Below are 18,401 nucleotides of genomic sequence, written 5' to 3' on the forward strand. Positions count from 1 at the left end.
TCATAAGGATGGTATAACCCAAGTTGGCGGACAAATATGACTTAGTGACAATTCAGGATAAAAAGATTCAATATTTCCATTTTGAAGATTGTAACATCCCATGTCTTTTCCACCACCACATTCCAAATGATAGTTTTGATCAAACCAATCATCAGTAAAATATATATGATTAGGCTTGATCACCCCTGTAAATTTAGTGGAGTCGATAGAAGTTGCTCCATTACAGCCCACAAAAATTGTTGAATCTCCCAAGTTGTTAATCTCTTTCATATTACCTTTCACTACATCTAATTCATATATTTCAAATTTAACAGTTTCGAGAGCCCTGCTAGCATTTGAACGCCTTCTACCAAATCGGGCAACAAGTAAGAGTGCATCGTTTACGTCAACTAGATAGAACTGAGTTGAATGTTGTCGAAACAACTTCTTATCATCGTTAAGATAAACTATGTTCGATTCAGGAACACTATTAGGTCCTTGAAAATCAATAATACCTAATGCACCGCTCCAAGTAACAAGATAAAATTGGCCCTTGAAGTAAATCATATCGGACACTCCACCTACTCTTTCACCGATGCGGAATTTATTCCAATTGATATCTCCAGGTCGCCAAAAAGGCTAAAATGATTAACATCTGTATTATATGCAATGACGAGTACATAATCTGAAGTAAAAGAAGGATTAGCAGATAAAATAGCATTTCTGATGTAGTTATACTCTTCTTGTTCGATAAATTCCTCATCTTCGTCAATTAGGGCAAATTGATTAGGAAGTTGAATTTGGGTACGGGAGAAAGGATTGAGCAAATTAACGTTTTCTCCGTCGAATGATTGGGTGAGAACCCATCCCACCTGATGAGATGGGAAGCACTCTCGCCCTTTAGCCTCGGGGAGGTACAATTTGCGGGAAACTTTACCTTTGGAAACAGAGTAAAATTCTCGATAATAATTATTTTCATGATCATCAGGGAGCATTAGCAAAGGGAGTTGAGGAGAGAAAATATCGAAATTGTCCTTGGGAGAAGCCGTTCGCCATGAGGTACAAACACAATTGAAAGCAATGAAATCTTCAATCACTTTAACACGATTTGCAATCAGAACAAGGAGGTCATGGGGCATTCCTGCCCAGTCAGCCATAGCTAAATAAGGGATTGTAAGAATTGCAACAATTTGAGGGAGTTTTATATTTAAGGGACAAAGCAGGACTAGCCTATATTCACAAGGATTTCGAATAGAAAAAGGAATACGAGTGGCAGGCCCAATATGTTTTGGACTTCAATTGAGGAATTTCGCGCATTAGTAGTTAAAAACATATATACATTTCATAGTGTTAAAAGTTAATTACATTTTGTTTCTATTCTTTTTTAAATTAGGGAAAAAGGACAAATATATCCCGGACTATCGTAAATGGTATGTAGATACCGTCCGTCTAAAAGTTAGAGTGCATATATACCATTTATACTAACGAAAGACTAAATAGGAACACGTGTCATAATCTTATCCACAGACTCGACATTTATTAAATATCGGATCGACGGATAAGAATGTGCCAAATGTACCAAACCAACCCAAGTATAGTAATATTTTTAAAACTTTCCATTCTTGAACTGAGTAATTTATATGTATAGGATTAGATAGATGTGTTAATCTTTTTGTATCGGGATAAGGCACAAGTATCCCCTATATTATGATCGAAATTTCAAATACACACCTTAACTAAACTAAGGTCATATTATCCGAACTCATTTGTTTTATAATTTTATACACCTTTTTGACTGTTATAAGAAAATGTGGGAGGAGAACGATTAGGAGAGAGAGAGCGGGTTGAATTGTAGCGGAGGAGTAAATTAGGGTGATAATTGAGTTAGTGTCTATTTAGGCTATATTTAAGTAATGATATATCTCAAAATGTATGTGATTTCAAATCTGATAATAGTGGGATAATAAGTAACTATTTGAAAGTTTAAATTGAATTAGTAGATATGGTATAAAAGTATGTCTAATTAGGTAGCTTTTCCATAAAATAACTCAATGTACCAATAAACTATGAACATGTCGACTTAGAAGCAATATGGAAATAATTTAATTTGTGTAACGATTTTTAAATTTATTTTGCTTGATAAAGTAAAATTGTTCAATTGGTCAAATGTCAGGCTATATAGAAGAGTTTGTAATATGGTAACATGAATAGTGAATTTATACATAAAATATCAAAGTAAAAGTTAGGTTGGACTAGTCAAATTGTTACCTTGAACAACTACTAACTCATGTTTCTTAGATTTTTCCTTTGAAAAGAACTATTAAAAGACAGAAGCAAGCTGCTATTATAACAGCAAATAGGGCAAGAATGACCATTCTCTATCTTCAAGTATTGGAGACTCTTGTTAGATTCATCATCAATAATTTCACCAACTTGGTGGATCATATCATGGAGAGGTACAATATCCGCCAGAGTTCACCCTTGAAAAGAGAGAAATTCTTGATACACGTCATCATCTTTTTTTATCAAGGAGCATTAGAGAAAAGATCGAAATTGTCCTTGGTAGAAGCAGTACGACATGAGGCACAAACACCATGACAAGCAATGAAATCTTCCATCACTTTAACACGCTTCACAATCAGAACAAGGAGGTCATGGGGGCTGGGGCAGCCCTTCCCAATGAAATTCAATCATGCTACAAAAAGTTCAACTCAATAAAACAAATAACATAAAGTTCTTATTGATTGAAATCACGAAAGAAAACAAATACTAGAACCTAACTTTATGATAAACTGCAAAAACAACAAAAATAAATAAATTACTGAACATATAGCACAATAGCTCCTCATACAAGTTGGCATCACAATGATGGTATTACCCAAGTTGGCGGGCAAATACAACTTAGTGGTAATTCAGGATAAAAATATTCAATATTTCCATCTTCAAGATTGTAAACTCCTGTGTCTTTTCCACCACCACATTCCAACGATAAGTTTTGCTCATCCCAATCATCGGTAAAATATATGTGATTAGGCTTTATCGCTCTTGTAAATTTAGTGGAGTCGATGGAAGTTGCTCCATTAAGACCCAAAAATATTGTTGAATCTCCCAAGTTGTGAATCCGTTTCAATTTACACTTCATTTCATCTACTTCATATACTTCACATTTAAAAGTGTCCACGGCACTATTATAATTTGAACGATTTCTACCAAATCGGGCAACAAATAAGAGTGCATCGTTTACCCCAACTAGATAGTACTGAATTGAATGTCGAAACAAGTCCTTGTTATTGTTAAGATAAATCAAGTGCAACTCTACGCGTCGATCACGACTTTGGACATCAACAACCCAGATTTCAGCTCCCCAAGTAAGAAGATAAAATTGGCCCTTGTAGTAAGTCATATTGCAGACTCCACCATGTCTTTCATCCATGTCAAATAGAGTCCAATTGATATCTCCAGGTAGCCAATAAGCTAAATAATTAACATCTGTGTCATATGATATTACGAGTACATAATCAGATGTAAAAGATGGATTTGCAGATAGCGTAGCCAGTTTGATGTGGCGATAGAACTCAGGTTCTTCAATTAAGTCGTCAGGACTCTGTAAAGCTCTTAACGCGAATTGGTTAGGAAGATGAATTTTGGTAGCGGAGAAAGGATTGAACAAATTGACCTCTTCTCCGTTTAATGATTGGGTGAGAAGCCATCCCATGTGATGAGTTGGGAAACAATCTCGCCCTTTAGCGTCAGGGAGGTATAATTTGCGTGAGACTTTACCTTTGGAAAGAGAGTAAAATTGTCGATAATAATTATTTTCATGATCATCAGGGAGCATTAGTAAAGGGAGTTGAGGAGAGAGAATATCAAAATTGTCCTTGGGAGAAGCCGTTCGCCATGAGGTACAAACACTACGAAAAGCAATGAAATCTTCCATCACTTTAACACGCTTTGCAATCAGAAGAAGGAGGTCATGGGTTAGCCCTGCCCAGTCCGCCATAGCTCTTACTAAGAAGAAGGATGGAAAAACTTACAAAACAATTGGAGGGATTTATTCATATTTATTAATAAACCAAATCCTAAATGAACAAGGATTTAGAATAGTCAAATTAATTACGGTAATAAAAAATTCTCATATAAGGAGTAATATGAATCTGTATTATTGCTTAGTATTCGACTCATATCCTTCATTCTTTCACCTCAAGTTGAACGAATGAATTAAGAGGTCAACTTTTCGAGTCATGTGTTATATTGGCTAGTTGTTACTGCTCGTTCTGATTCTCTACTTGTTTGTTTTGTTGAGTCTATTTCAAAGCGTAAGCTTTGTTTTCTTTTTCCAGATCGTATATGCTCTGTTTTTTCTCTTCAGGTTTGCTGTCTATTGTTCATCCCCTAAAGTGTTGTATTTGGCAAGTTCGTGTGCCCAATAATTCCAATCATATCATGGAGGACAATGTGTGTCCAATAATTCCAATCAAACTCCCAGTTGTCGAGATTTGATAGTAGAACGCAACATATGACATGTATACGGAAGAATAAAATTTGAAGATCAAGTGATTTGGTATGGGAGAAATACAAAGTTTAGAAACTATTACCAACCTGCTATTAAGGATATGGAAGAATAAAGAAATACAGTAATAGAAAAGGACCGACAAACTTATACCACAAGTGATTCACAAGATCATGCACTTCTCTTTCATACTTGTAATCAAAGCAACCAAGTCAATCAAAATAAATTCGATCAAGCGACAAAAAGTTCAACTCAATAAAACAAATAACATAAAGTTCTTATTCATTGAAATAACAAAAGAAAACAAATACTAGATTATAATAAATTGCAAAAACAACAAAAATAAATTATTGAACATATAGCACACTATAACTCCTCCCAAGTTGGCATCATAATGATGGTATTACCCAAGTTGGCGGGAAAATATAACTTAGTGATAATTTAGGATAAAAATATTCAATATTTCCATTTTCAAGATTGTAACATCCTGTGTCTTTTCCACCGCCACATTCCAAATCATAGTAATGGTCATGACAATTATCAGTAAAATATATATGATTGGGTTTGACCCCTGTAAATATAGTGGAGTCGATACAAGTTGCTGCATTAAAACCCAAAAAAATTGTTGAATCTCCCAAGTTGTTAATCTCTTTCAAATTACCTTTCACTACATCTATTACATATACTTCATATTTAAAAGTTTCGCGAGCCCCGTAAGCATTTGAACGACTTCTACCAAATCGGACAACAAGTAAGAGTGCATCGTTTACCTCAACGAGATAAAACTGAGTTGAATTTTGGCAAAACAACTTCTTATCATATTAAGTAATCAAGAAACAAGTGATTTTATTTTTAATTTCTTTACAAGTTATATAATAAAACATTGGATTTTCGCATATTTGACTAATGCTAACATACAAATTCAAATCCTTGTTCACACCTCTTTCATCTTACCTAAGATGAACAGTTGTAGGTGTAACCAACTTGTTATTAAGGATACGTAAGAAGAAAGAAATAATAGAAAAAGAGTGCCCAATTTACATCAGAAAATTCACGAGATTATGTACTTCTCTTTTGATCCAGCCTAAACCAAGAGGCTCGACTAGAAAGGAATAGGCGGAGAAATTTTGTGACATATATAATTCCTTCTGATTAATTGGAGTTGTTAATATGAGTAATTATCAAAAAGTTTCAGTTTTTTTCCGAATAATCAAAGCAACCAAGTCAATCAAAATAAAATTGATCATACAAGAAAGCAAATAACATAAAGTTGTTATTTGAGTGAAATTATGAAATAAAACAAATACTACAACTTAACTTTTAAATAAGTTACAAAACAAATAAAATTGAATAACCTAACTGAATATATAGCACACACAATAACTCATCCTCATAAGGATGGTATAACCCAAGTTGGCGGACAGATATGACTTAGTGATAATTCAGGATAAAAAGATTCAATATTTCCATCTTGAATATTGTAACATCCCATGTCTTTTCCACCGCCACATTCCAAATGATAGTTTTGATCAAACCAATCATCAGTAAAATATATCTGATTAGGCTTAATCACCCCTGTAAATTTAGTGGAGTCGATAGAAGTTGCTCCATTACAGCCCACAAAAATTGTTGAATCTCCCAAGTTGTTAATCTCTTTCATATTACCTTTCACTACATCTAATTCATATAGTTCAAATTTAACAGTTTTGAGAGCCCTGCTAGCATTTGACCGCCTTCTACCAAATCGGGCAACAAGTAAGAGTGCATCGTTTACGTCAACTAGATAGAACTGAGTTGAATGTTGTCGAAACAACTTGTTATCATCGTTAAGGTAAATTACGTTAGACTGAGGAACACTATTAGGTCCTTGAATATCAATAATACCTAATGCACCGCTCCAAGTAACAAGATAAAATTGGCCCTTGAAGTAAATCATATCGGACACTCCACCTACTCTGTCACCGATGCGGAATTTATTCCAATTGATATCTCCAGGTCGCCAAAAGGCTAAATGATTAACATCTGCGTTATATGCAATGACGAGTACATAATTTGATGTAAAAGAAGGATTAGCAGATAAAATAGCAGTTCTGATGGATTGAACAAATTAACCTTTCGATAATAATTATTTTCATGATCATCAGGGAGCATTAGTAAAGGAAGTTGGGGAGAAAGCACATTGAAATTGTCCTTGGTAGAAACTGTTCGCCATGAATTACAAACACAACTGAAAGCAATGAAATCTTCAATCACTTTAATACGATTTGCAATCAGAATAAGTTGGCATCACAATGATGGTATTACCCAAGTTGGCGGGCAAATACAACTTAGTGGTAATTCAGGATAAAAATATTCAATATTTCCATCTTCAAGATTGTAAACTCCTGTGTCTTTTCCACCACCACATTCCAACGATAAGTTCTGCTCATCCCAATCATCGGTAAAATATATGTGATTAGGCTTAATCGCTCCTGTAAATTTAGTGGAGTCGATGGAAATTGCTCCATTAAGACCCAAAAAAATTGTTGAATCTCCCAAGTTGTCAATCCGTTTCAATTTACATTTCATTTCATCTACTTCATATACTTCACATTTAAAAGTCTCCACGGCACTGTTATCATTAGAGCGATTTCTACCAAACCTGGCAACAAATAAGAGTGCATTGTTTACGACAACTAGATAGTACTGAGTTGAATGTCGAAACAAGTCCTTGTTATCGTTAAGATAAATCAAGTGCGACTCTACGCGTCGATCACGACTTTGGACATCAACAACCCAGATTTCAGCTCCCCAAGTAAGAAGATAAAATTTGCTCTTGTAGTAAGTCATATTGCAGACTCCACCATGTCTTTCATCCATGTCAAATAGAGTCCAATTGATATCTCCAGGTAGCCAAAAAGCCAAATAATTAACATCTGTGTCATATGAAATTACGAGTACATAATCAGATGTAAAAGATGGATTTGCAGATAGCGTAGCCAGTTTGATGTGGCGATAGAACTCAGGTTCTTCAATTAAGTCGTCAGGACTCTGTAAAGCTCTTAACGCGAATTGGTTTGGAAGATGAATTTTGGTAGCGGAGAAAGGATTGAACAAATTGACCTCTTTTCCGTCTAATGATTGGGTGAGAAGCCATCCCATGTGATGAGTTGGGAAACAATCTCGCCCTTTAGCGTCAGGGAGGTATAATTTGCGTGAGACTTTACCTTTGGAAAGAGAGTAAAATTCTCGATAATAATTATTTTCATCATCATCAGGGAGCATTAGTAAAGGGAGTTGAGGAGAGAGAAGATCGAAACAGTCCTTAGAAGAGGCGGTTCTCCATGAATTACAAACACAACCGAAAGCAATGTAATCTTCAATCACTTTAACACGCTTAGCAATCAAAAGAAGGAGGTCATGGGGCAATCCTGCCCAGTCCGTCATAGCTTAATAGATAGGAAGAAGATGAAGAGAATTCTAGGGCAAATACAAAGATGGTAGGAATTTGAGGGCATTTTATAATAGGGAGGGAGACAAAGCAGGACTTTCCTATATTCACAAGGATTTGGAATAGGTACGGCCCAGGCCCAATATCTTGGACAAGAATATCGCGAAATCTCTGCAGCAATTCGAGCACGTGATACGCCAATTTCATATGCTGAACTGTTTGAAAAGCTTACCAATCACAAGTTTTTTCTCAAACACAATGCTCCACGTCAATCCACTATAATTACTGTTGTTGGTTCTCAAAAGTCCAGCTCTCAAACGTGGACCAGCGCCACCAACACTAATAGGCGTTCAAATTTATAGCACAAGTGATTCACGAGATCATGCACTTCTCTTTCATACTTATAATCAAAGCAACCAAGTCAATGTTCAACACAATAAAGCAAATAACATAAAGTTCTTATTGATTGAAATCACAAAAGAAAAGAAAATACTAGATTATAATAAATTGCAAAAAAATTTACTGAACATATAGCACACTATAACTCCTCCCAAGTTGGCATCATAATGATGGTATTACCCAAGTTGGCGAGAAAATATAATTTAGTGATAATCCAGGATAAAAAGATTCAATATTTCCATTTTCAAGATTGTAACATCCTATGTCTTCTCCATCGTCACACCAGTCATCAGTAAAATATATATGATTAGGCTTGACCCCTGTAAATATAGTGGAGTTGATACAAGTTGATGCATTAAAGCCCAAGAAAATTGTTGAATCTCCCAAGTTGTTAATCTCTTTCAAATTACCTTTCACTACATCTATTTCATATACTTCATATTTAAAAGTGTGGCGAGCCCCGTAAGCATTTGAACGACTTCTACCAAATCGGACAACAAGTAAGAGTGCATCGTTTACCTCAACGAGATAAAAGTGAGTTGAATTTTGGCAAAAGAACTTCTTATCATCGTTAAGGTTAATTTTGAGAGAGTCTACGCGTGGCTCAGGTCCTTGAACATCAATAATACCTAATTCAGCGGTCCAAGTAACAAAATAAAATTGGCCCTTGTAGTAAATCATATTGTACACTCCACCATATGTTCTTGTGAGGTTAATTTGAGTCCAATTGATATCTCCAGGTCGCCAAAAAGCAAATTGTTCAACATATGTGTGATATGAAATGACGAGTACATAATCTGAGATAAAAGAAGGATTGGCAGATAAAATAGCATTTATGATGTAGGGATACTCCAAATCTTCAATTAAGGTAGGAAGTTGAATTTTGGTAGCAGAGAAAGGATTCAACAAACGGACCTCTTCTCCAACGTCTAATGATTGGGTGAAAAACCATCCCATTTGATGAGATGGGAAACATTCTCGCCCTTTAGCCTCAGGGAGGTACAATCTCCGTGAAATTTTACCCTTGGAAATAGAGTAAAATTCTCGATAATCATCTTTCTGAGGGAGCATTAGTAAAGGAAGTTGAGGAGAAAGCACATCAAAATTGTCCTTAGTAGAAGCTTTTCGCCATGAATTACAAACACAACCAAAAACAATGAAATCTTCAATCACTTTAACACGCTTTGCAATCTCAACAAGGAGGTCGTTGTTCAATCCTGCCCAGTCCGCCATAGGTTACTATTGGAGCTCATTCTTTTTATATTTATAAACATAAATTTATAAACCAAATCTTATGTGAACAAGGATTTGGAATACGTAATCAAATTTTCTGGTCATATTAGGTAATCAAGAAACAAGTGATTTTATTTTTAATTTCTTTACAAGTTATATAATAAAACATTGGATTTTCGCATATTTGACTAATGCTAACATACAAATTCAAATCCTTGTTCACACCTCTTTCATCTTACCTAAGATGAACAGTTGTAGGTGTAACCAACTTGTTATTAAGGATACGTAAGAAGAAAGAAATAATAGAAAAAGAGTGTCCAATTTACATCAGAAAATTCACGAGATTATGCACTTCTCTCTTGATCCAGCCTAGACCAAGAGGCTCGACTAGAAAGGAATAGGCGGAGAAATTTTGTGACATATATAATTCCTTCTGATTAATTGGAGTTGTTAATAAGACTAATTATCAAAAAGTTTCAGTTTTTTTTTTCCGAATAATCAAAGCAACCAAGTCAATCAAAATAAAATCGATCATGCTACAAAAAAATCAACACAATAAAGCAAATAACATAAAGTTCTTATTGAGTGAAATTATGAAATAAAACAAATACTACAACTTAACTTTTAAATAAGTTAGAAAACTAATAAAATTGAATAACCTAACTGAATATATAGCACACACAATAACTCATCCTCATAAGGATGGTATAACCCAAGTTGGTGGACATATATGACTTAGTGATATTTCAGGATAAAAAGATTCAATATTTCCATCTTGAATATTATAACATCCCATGTCTTTTCCACCGCCACATTCCAAATGATAGTTTTGATCAAACCAATCATCAGTAAAATATATCTGATTAGGCTTAATCACCCCTGTAAATTTAGTGGAGTCGATAGAAGTTGCTCCATTACAGCCCACAAAAATTGTTGAGTCTCCCAAGTTGTTAATCTCTTTCATATTACCTTTCACTACATCTAATTCATATAGTTCAAATTTAATAGTTTCGAGAGCCCTGCTAGTATTTGAACGCCTTCTACCAAATCGGGCAACAAGTAAGAGTGCATCGTTTACGTCAACTAGATAGAACTGAGTTGAATGTTGTCGAAACAACTTGTTATCATCGTTAAGGTAAATTACGTTAGACTGAGGAACACTATTAGGTCCTTGAATATCAATAATACCTAATGCACCGCTCCAAGTAACAAGATAAAATTGGCCCTTGAAGTAAATCATATCGGACACTCCACCTACTCTGTCACCGATGCGGAATTTATTCCAATTGATATCTCCAGGTCGCCAAAAGGCTAAATGATTAACATCTGTATTATATGCAATGACGAGTACATAATCTGAAGTAAAAGAAGGATTAGCAGATAAAATAGCATTTCTGATGTAGTTATACTCTTCTTGTTCGATAAATTCCTCATCTTCATCAATTAGGGCAAACTGATTAGGAAGTCGAATTTGGGTACGGGAGAAAGGATTCAACAAATTAACGTTTTCTCCATCGAATGATTGGGTGAGAAGCCATCCTACCTGATGAGATGGGAAACACTCTCGGCCTTTAGCCTCGGGGAGGTACAATTTGCGCGAGACTTTACCCTTGGAAAGAGAATAGAATTCTCGATAATCGTCATCTTTCTGGGGAAGCATTAACAAAGGAAATTGAGGAGAAATCACATTGAAATTGTCCTTGGGAGAAGCCATTCGCCATGAGGTACAAACACCACGGAAAGCAATGTAATCTTCCATCACTTTAACACGCTTTGCAATAAGAACAAGGAGGTCGTTTGGCAGTCCTGCCCAACCCGCCGCCATAGCAGAGAAGAGAGATCTGGTATGTATGGGATTCTAGTCTAGGGCAAACACAAGGATTGTAAGAATTGAACAATTTGAGGGCGTTTTTATAATAAGGAGGGAGACAAAAGCAGGACTTCCTATATTCATAAGGATTTGGAATAGGTACGACTGTCAGGCCCATTATGTTTCGGACTTCCTTCACATTCTTATTTTGAAAAGAAAAAAATTACTATCTCCTACAATATTTGGGAAAACTAAACTTCATGCTCCATATAAGCAAATTAATTTGGGAAAACTTTTCACATATAGCCACTCAAAAATAACTTAATTACGTTTTATAGTTATAATTTGCTAATTATGATTCGTAGCTACATGTTATAAGGAGGAGAGTGGCGAGCGAGAAAGTGCAGAGAGTGGGAGAAAGGTGAATTGTATATATATGTGTTGGTTAGATAATTGTATATATGTAACTGGCCGCATATGTATATGAATATCTGGCGAGCAAGATTGGGAGATGGAGGAGAGAGGGCAATAGTGTTAAGAGTTAATTACATCATATCCTTAATCTTTTCTAAATTACAAAACTTCCTTAAATTTTGTGGAATTCGGATACATCCCAAAATGTTTCAATACATCACGTCCTAATTTCAGATACACCATTCAACATCACAATACATCGCATCTCGATTTCGAATACATCACATACGTCCCGATACATCACGTAAAGTGATGTATCCGAGAATTGGAGAGAGTAGAAATTTTTGTAATTTTTTTAAATAGTAGAAATTTTTTAAGAATATGATCAAATATGTTGTGAATTTAGGTAATTTTTTCTTTAAAATATGGGATGGTAAAAACAAAAATAGCAAGAACTAAAGGCAAACAATACAATGCTTTCAAAATAATTGGCATGCGTCTTTTTTCCATAATCAAAAGAGGATCTTAATGACTTTTCTCAAGCTTCCTCCGAAAACATTAGAGAAGAGGGCCGATAGGAAATTAAATGCAATGCTTCTTTCTTTTTTTCTCGAAAACCTGATGCGGCTGAAATGAAAAAAAAATCAAACCAAGGTTGAATTTTAGGGAAATTATTGTCATTGATATGATAATAGCATTCATCTTTATTCTCTTGAATCATTTTGTTGACAATTGTGATTTGAGAAGCAAACAATAAAACCTGTAATGATAGTACCTGCAATCTTAGTTTACTTTGAAGGTTAAAAAATATTGAAATAAGCTGTTTTAGACTCTGATGTATATACTGCGGTGCTGTTGTATATCAGCCCGTATATCATCCATTTTTGACCTCTAAGACCTGTAATTCAGACATCGCTGGGGGCTGACTCGAAGGACTTCAACTCAAAGATATGCAAGGGGAGTTCAAAAGAGACTCGGGTTGAGTTGAATTCCGATAAAATCACATAAGAATCTTATTTATCTAAAACTAATTAAGGAAACACATAATGGTATTTTTAAATCCCTAAATTAAGGAGTATCCAAATAAGGAGGACTCGTATACGGATAAAGCATGTTTAATTCTAAGGTTAGAGAGCACATACAGTAAAATTACCCAAATGAGTGAACAAGATCTATGTGGCAGCAACTACATTATGCAAACATATTATTAACAACTAAAGGCTTTTTTTTTTAAAAAAAAAGTGAATTGGAACACCAAACAATAATTTAAGTCGAAGCTAAGAGGTAACTTCATAATAGTTAAAGATGACTGAATCGGGACACCATAATAGCTCTCACAGGTGAGACAATGAAAAATAAGACGACACCAATAGATATGAATAATAAATTTACATTTACATAAGTCCTTTCAACAAACGTCATTGACAAATAAAACTTATCACACACCACATGGACCAACAAACAGCTTTGATAGAGACACAAACATACTCAAATAGTCATGGAAACTGAGCAAATGAATTTCTTTTGAACCTCATGCAAATCTTCCTTCTCAACCAATCCATCTTGGTAACTAATCACACCTGAATGTTTTCAGCGTTAATCACTAATAAGCTCCAACAAAAAGTTTTTAGGCAAAAATATATATATATATATATAAAAAATTCTTTCAATTTATATTGTTAAATATGTTAGCTGCATCAAAGTTCTTCCCTTTTTTCTTCCAGATGTCAACTCAATGTGATCAGTGGTCACACTCAAAGTCCACAGATGCCGCATAGTTACATGTCTAAAAAAAGAGCAAAAGAAAGGTAAGAAACTTAAAACAAATATGATACTTGAAAGAGTCAAGAACAAAGAAACACAAAAAACGGCTAGCTCTGAAACTGAGGAGTAGAACTTAATATCAGAAGAAAGGGATTATGATAGCTTTGTCTCTAGAGGTAAAATATATGTGGTTCACTAATATCAAGTGCAATATACATGTGTCCTTCAATAAAGACATGAGGACACAAAGAGAACTCTATAAGAGAGCAAAGGCCTAAAAATGATGCAAAATTGAAAAATATTATCTATAAAGCATGTAGTACAATTCGTGGAGCATGTGTTCGTCCTTCAAAAGTCTCACTTCTAATATAGAGTATATAAACCAAAAGTTAAATGCTTTGGTAAATCACAGGAAAACTGAAATAATTTCTGACAAAAATGAAGAGATCAGTTTATGAAATTTACTGTCTCTACAGGTCAAACTTATCAAACCAAAATTGAACTAAAATTTATCAAATTTCTATACTAAGAAAGAAACACTAAGAAGAACAATTGCCTCGATTATCATTTGAAACCATGAATAACCAACATCATTCTCAACATAGCCGCAAAAGTTATGACAATACTAATATAAACCTTAGCTACAAACTTATAACTTCTAATTCAATGCTTTGACAAAACCACAATAGAACTGATAATTTTAGAATATATAGAAAGCAAGGGAATCAACTTATAAAGTTCAACTAAATCCTTATAGAGATAAATCGTAGGAGTAATGACTAATTTTGTTGAAGCAAATTCAATTAACGGCTTTTCCCTTAGGATTAGTTCCATGAGGCAAGTTATAATAACTTTTCAATATTACTAATTCTTATCACTTCACTTGTTTGCTCAACTACCCTTATGTCCCTGAAATCTACAGAATCACTTTGTCATCTAAAGATTGATAAAAAAAATAGTGAGATGAATAGAAGTACTTTTAAATAGGAAGAGAGAATGTTTTTACAATGAATTTAGGCACTTGAACTTTTGGGGGAAAAGTTGCACGTGTTCTGGTTGGGATTTCTTCCAATTCTGTGCAACCTTCATCAACTTCGTTATCATTTTGATGACCTAGCTTATCACTGCCTTCCACTAAAACAATAAAAAAAACGTCTATCAGGAAACAATTTTGAAGAATTAAGGAAACTATTGGAGGATATAGAAAGACATTATGTTACAACGATAAAGAATTGAATACCTGAGAAGCCAAGAAATCAGAACTTCAATCCAGCAGCTTTCATTACCATGATGGGGAGAAACCGAGAAAGAATTAACAAAATGAAAATTGAAAAGGTGAGCAGAGATGGAGAGTTCAATGTTTGTCCAGATGAAAACACAGTCAAATAAACTTTCAATATCACGGAATTACAAATTTTAACAAACACACATGGGAATTCAAAGAAATTAGACGCCAGGTTACAATTAATGTGAATTATCAAAGCTAGTACAGTACTTGTTTAATAAAGTGGGCCCTAACATAGTACAAGTAATCTTTAGTTTATAAAAATAACAATAATAGTGACAGACTGACAGTAACAAAAATTGGTAAAAGTTTACATGTCTCAATGAATTATATAATGTAGCAAAGGAGGCATTATTAGGAGCTGTTTCTTGTAATGACAATTCTGGCTTGGATAAAACAGAGAACAACTTTCCGTAAAAAGAGTGTAAAAGACTTAGAGAGCTAAGTTAAAAAATATCACAGCCTATTGCAAGAAAACTTAATGTTGCAACATTTATATCAACCATTCAAATTCATATGCTATTGCCACACTTCATCTGGCTTCAAGCCATGAGCATAACCCAAGTATTTCTTGTGCACAGACTGATTCAAATGAGATCTACCAAAAAAGGAGGTAAAGTCAAAATGCACAAGTGAAAAACACAATTTTTCAGAATTCTTCTTTGTACTCTTATTTACGTAAATCTTCTCATTAGAATTATCACCAATTGTCATGCAAATGACGGGCAACCATTACAATTTTTCATGTTCAAAGTCAAAATTCAGTTTCCCTGTTTTCTTCCAACACATAACGCCAAAGAAAAATAAGTTGCATAGCATGTGGATCTAGTAATAATTGTTATGTTGTTATTTTACCAGGGTTCTACTTTGAACAATATTATTAGAATACCCACATCGCTTAGGGCTAGCAAATTTGTATCCCTTACCTCCCTACAAGCTCATATGCATTGATAATAAAAGATTAGATGTAACCAGATATCAGTGTTTACACTTGATATTGAATCTCATTGAATCTACTTACAGAAAGAAGTAGAGTTTCCAAGAAATGCACAACAAGCCATAGGAAGAGAAGCATTCGCAAGTTGGACTCAAACTGAAGTAAACGGACTTTAAAAAGGCTAAAAACCACAAGTTTTCCTTATTTCTGTCGGAAACACTTACTTTGAGAAAGTGCATGAGAGAGTTTCCAAAATCAACAAAAAGCCTCCATAATGACCACGCCGTGCTCCTAGCTTCGATAAAAGAAAGCATGTTAGCTAGAACACACCACGGCTACTTTCGTTGTACATTTGAAATTCGAACAATTAGATGCCAAAATCTAGAAAAGTAGTGGCAACAATGGATAGAGTAACCTTGAACCATATTCATGAGGACAGTGCAGTGGTTCAAGGTTCAAAAGAGTAGAACCACCTCTTTGTGACCAGAAAACAGTATGTGACATACCTCCGTTTTTTAACTTTTGCAATAAGTTTTCCGCTATCAATGTAACAGATTAAGTTTACAGCATACTGCCACTCAACAGTAGGCCTATTCGTTCTCTTGACTAATGAAAGAATTCATCATCTGCCTTAGTAATCTCAAATATGTCATCCATAGAATTCACATTCTTCATAAAGGCCACCAGAAAGATAAAATAACAAGCACATATTGACATGTGAAACATGACTAGAGTAAGTTAAGAATGGTATTGTTTTGGAAAACTTCACAACCCACCCATGTGTAGCGCAAGTACCAAGATTTTGTACAAAGAATGCGTAATAAGCAATAATAAAAAACATAAGCTAAGATTGTTCTTTTGATAAATGTAAAACTAAGTTCAAGATTTTACATCTGAAAAATCCAAAATGAGTTTCGGAAGAACTATTTTCCTTTGGAAAGTCCAAAAGAGAGTCAAATAAAATTGCAATCTTTAGAACTTGCTAATTTTTATGCTAAAAAAACAATTGTATCTCTAAGAAATTAGGTCACATTGAGTACTCAATAATTCAATGTGATATTTGTAGGAATGGTTCTGTTTTATTTAAGATCAATTTTTTTTGAAAATTCCAATCCAATGTTTCTTTTGACATTCAAGTGAGGCCTTGCACAGATGGATGACTTGTTGAGGGAAATTTTTAATGTCACAAGTATAAACAAAAAGAAGAAGAAAATATCAACCCTCCCTATGACAATCAAACAGTGACATCTTGTGGCAGAGAGAAGTACCAACAACCTTAACATGAATCTCCATTGCATGGAAAAGTATACTGAGCAATTTAAGAAAGTGAACAAAATTTATGGAGCTAATTCTCTTAAAAATTGCTAGTGAAAGAGAGTAAATAAGGTTCAATGTTTTATGTGTATTTTATGGAGAAGAAAAATAGTACACATCATTAATCATAATGCAGATAACATGTTTCTATTGAGAGAGGGCAAGTACTGATTTAGGTTGAATTAATCGACAATTTTAAGGCAAGCGTTTCTCTAACTTTACAGTAAAACTAAGTTGCAAATCTAAACTGTTTATATACATCTAGGTACGTAGATGTTGGTAGGGGTTGAAGCATATAAAAAGGCTATATGTAAATGGTCCCTTATATAGATTCACCAAGATGGTGACTAGCTTAAATAAGAATTGTGCTTATCGTTCTTTCTTTTCTGTTCTATTCATGTAATATTTATCTCCATTTATGAAGAATCTAAAGTTATACCATGTGAAATCTCTTTCTAATTTCAAAATTCAAAACCAAAGTACTCAAAAAGTCAACAATCACGAAGGTGAAATACTCGAAAATCTGAAACCAAAATTCATGATTTGAGACAAACTTCAAAAAGTAATCACTTTTTCACACACTAACCACCACCAGTATACTAATCCTATTTATAAGCCCATCAAAAACCTTAAACATGGAAAAGAAACGAAAAAATTCACAGCTAAATTAATGGATAAAAACCAAACCTTGATGAAGAGAAGTTTGAAGCAATTGAGGGTTCTCTGCATGGAGGTGGCTAATATGGAGGGAGAGTGGAAAAAATGGATCTGAAACAGAGCACACATAGACTCAATTAGTGTTTGCTTCAAACTAATGACAGTATACAAATTAAGGTGGGGGATTCTAATAAAAATATCCATTAGGAATTGAAAGATAAAAATAGGTATTTTAGGATTATATAATAAAAATAGATGTAGAAAAGGGGCAAATAAACTCATAAGAGAGACAGAGAGAGGGATGTAGAACATGTTTTGAGGAAAAGGGGCAAATAAACTCAAAACATAAATCTTATATTTTGCTTTTTCTTTGTTCCTTTAATATTTTTGTGCTTTGGGAAGAACTGGAAAAGGGAAGCATGGGCTCAATCATCACTATCATTATTTGAAATTTGAAATTTGAAATTTTTATTTTTATTTGTGGTTTAAAATATAAAAATATTTTTTTTTTTTACTAATAATATTAACATTAAAAATCAATGATAATACGGATAAAAAGATAAAAAAATAAAATAATCAAATGTATTATTTAGATTATCATTATTTGAAATTCATAATTTTTATTTGTGGTACTTTTATTTTTTAAAATACAATAATATTTGTTTTTTT

General features: G+C 33.9%; 5 protein-coding genes and 1 long non-coding RNA gene across 6 annotated transcripts; all 6 read right to left on the reverse strand.

The window, feature by feature from the left end:
• Positions 1 to 546, reverse strand: LOC107063510 (putative F-box protein At3g25750). Its single transcript, XM_015315455.1, has one exon. It carries the CDS (start codon positions 544 to 546, stop codon positions 1 to 3), a length of 546 nt encoding a protein of 181 aa, XP_015170941.1.
• A 14-nt stretch (positions 547 to 560) lies between these two features.
• Positions 561 to 1,136, reverse strand: LOC107063511 (F-box protein SKIP23-like). Its single transcript, XM_015315456.1, has one exon. The coding sequence runs from the start codon at positions 1,134 to 1,136 to the stop codon at positions 561 to 563; it is 576 nt and encodes a 191-aa protein (XP_015170942.1).
• Positions 1,137 to 2,504: 1,368 nt separating this feature from the next.
• LOC107063512 (F-box protein SKIP23-like) lies at positions 2,505 to 3,979 on the reverse strand. Its single transcript, XM_015315457.1, has 3 exons — positions 2,878 to 3,979; positions 2,761 to 2,771; positions 2,505 to 2,651 (listed from the first exon to the last, which is right to left on the reverse strand). Exons 1-3 carry the CDS (start codon positions 3,977 to 3,979, stop codon positions 2,505 to 2,507), a joined length of 1,260 nt encoding a protein of 419 aa, XP_015170943.1.
• A 4,143-nt stretch (positions 3,980 to 8,122) lies between these two features.
• LOC107063513 (uncharacterized) lies at positions 8,123 to 9,551 on the reverse strand. Its single transcript, XM_015315458.1, has 2 exons — positions 8,602 to 9,551; positions 8,123 to 8,258 (listed from the first exon to the last, which is right to left on the reverse strand). The coding sequence occupies exons 1-2, from the start codon at positions 9,549 to 9,551 to the stop codon at positions 8,123 to 8,125; spliced, it is 1,086 nt and encodes a 361-aa protein (XP_015170944.1).
• A 694-nt stretch (positions 9,552 to 10,245) lies between these two features.
• Positions 10,246 to 11,376, reverse strand: LOC107063514 (F-box protein At2g26160-like). The gene has a single exon (XM_015315459.1). It carries the CDS (start codon positions 11,374 to 11,376, stop codon positions 10,246 to 10,248), a length of 1,131 nt encoding a protein of 376 aa, XP_015170945.1.
• Positions 11,377 to 13,124: 1,748 nt separating this feature from the next.
• LOC102584030 (uncharacterized) lies at positions 13,125 to 18,027 on the reverse strand. Its single transcript, XR_368446.2, has 5 exons — positions 17,763 to 18,027; positions 15,986 to 16,052; positions 14,780 to 14,815; positions 14,546 to 14,673; positions 13,125 to 13,561 (listed from the first exon to the last, which is right to left on the reverse strand). It is a non-coding gene; the product is annotated as an uncharacterized lncRNA (long non-coding RNA).
• Positions 18,028 to 18,401: the final 374 nt, after the last annotated feature.

The sequence above is a fragment of the Solanum tuberosum genome, unplaced genomic scaffold (assembly GCF_000226075.1).
Source record: "Solanum tuberosum cultivar DM 1-3 516 R44 unplaced genomic scaffold, SolTub_3.0 scf00371, whole genome shotgun sequence".
Lineage (NCBI taxonomy): Eukaryota > Viridiplantae > Streptophyta > Magnoliopsida > Solanales > Solanaceae > Solanum > Solanum tuberosum.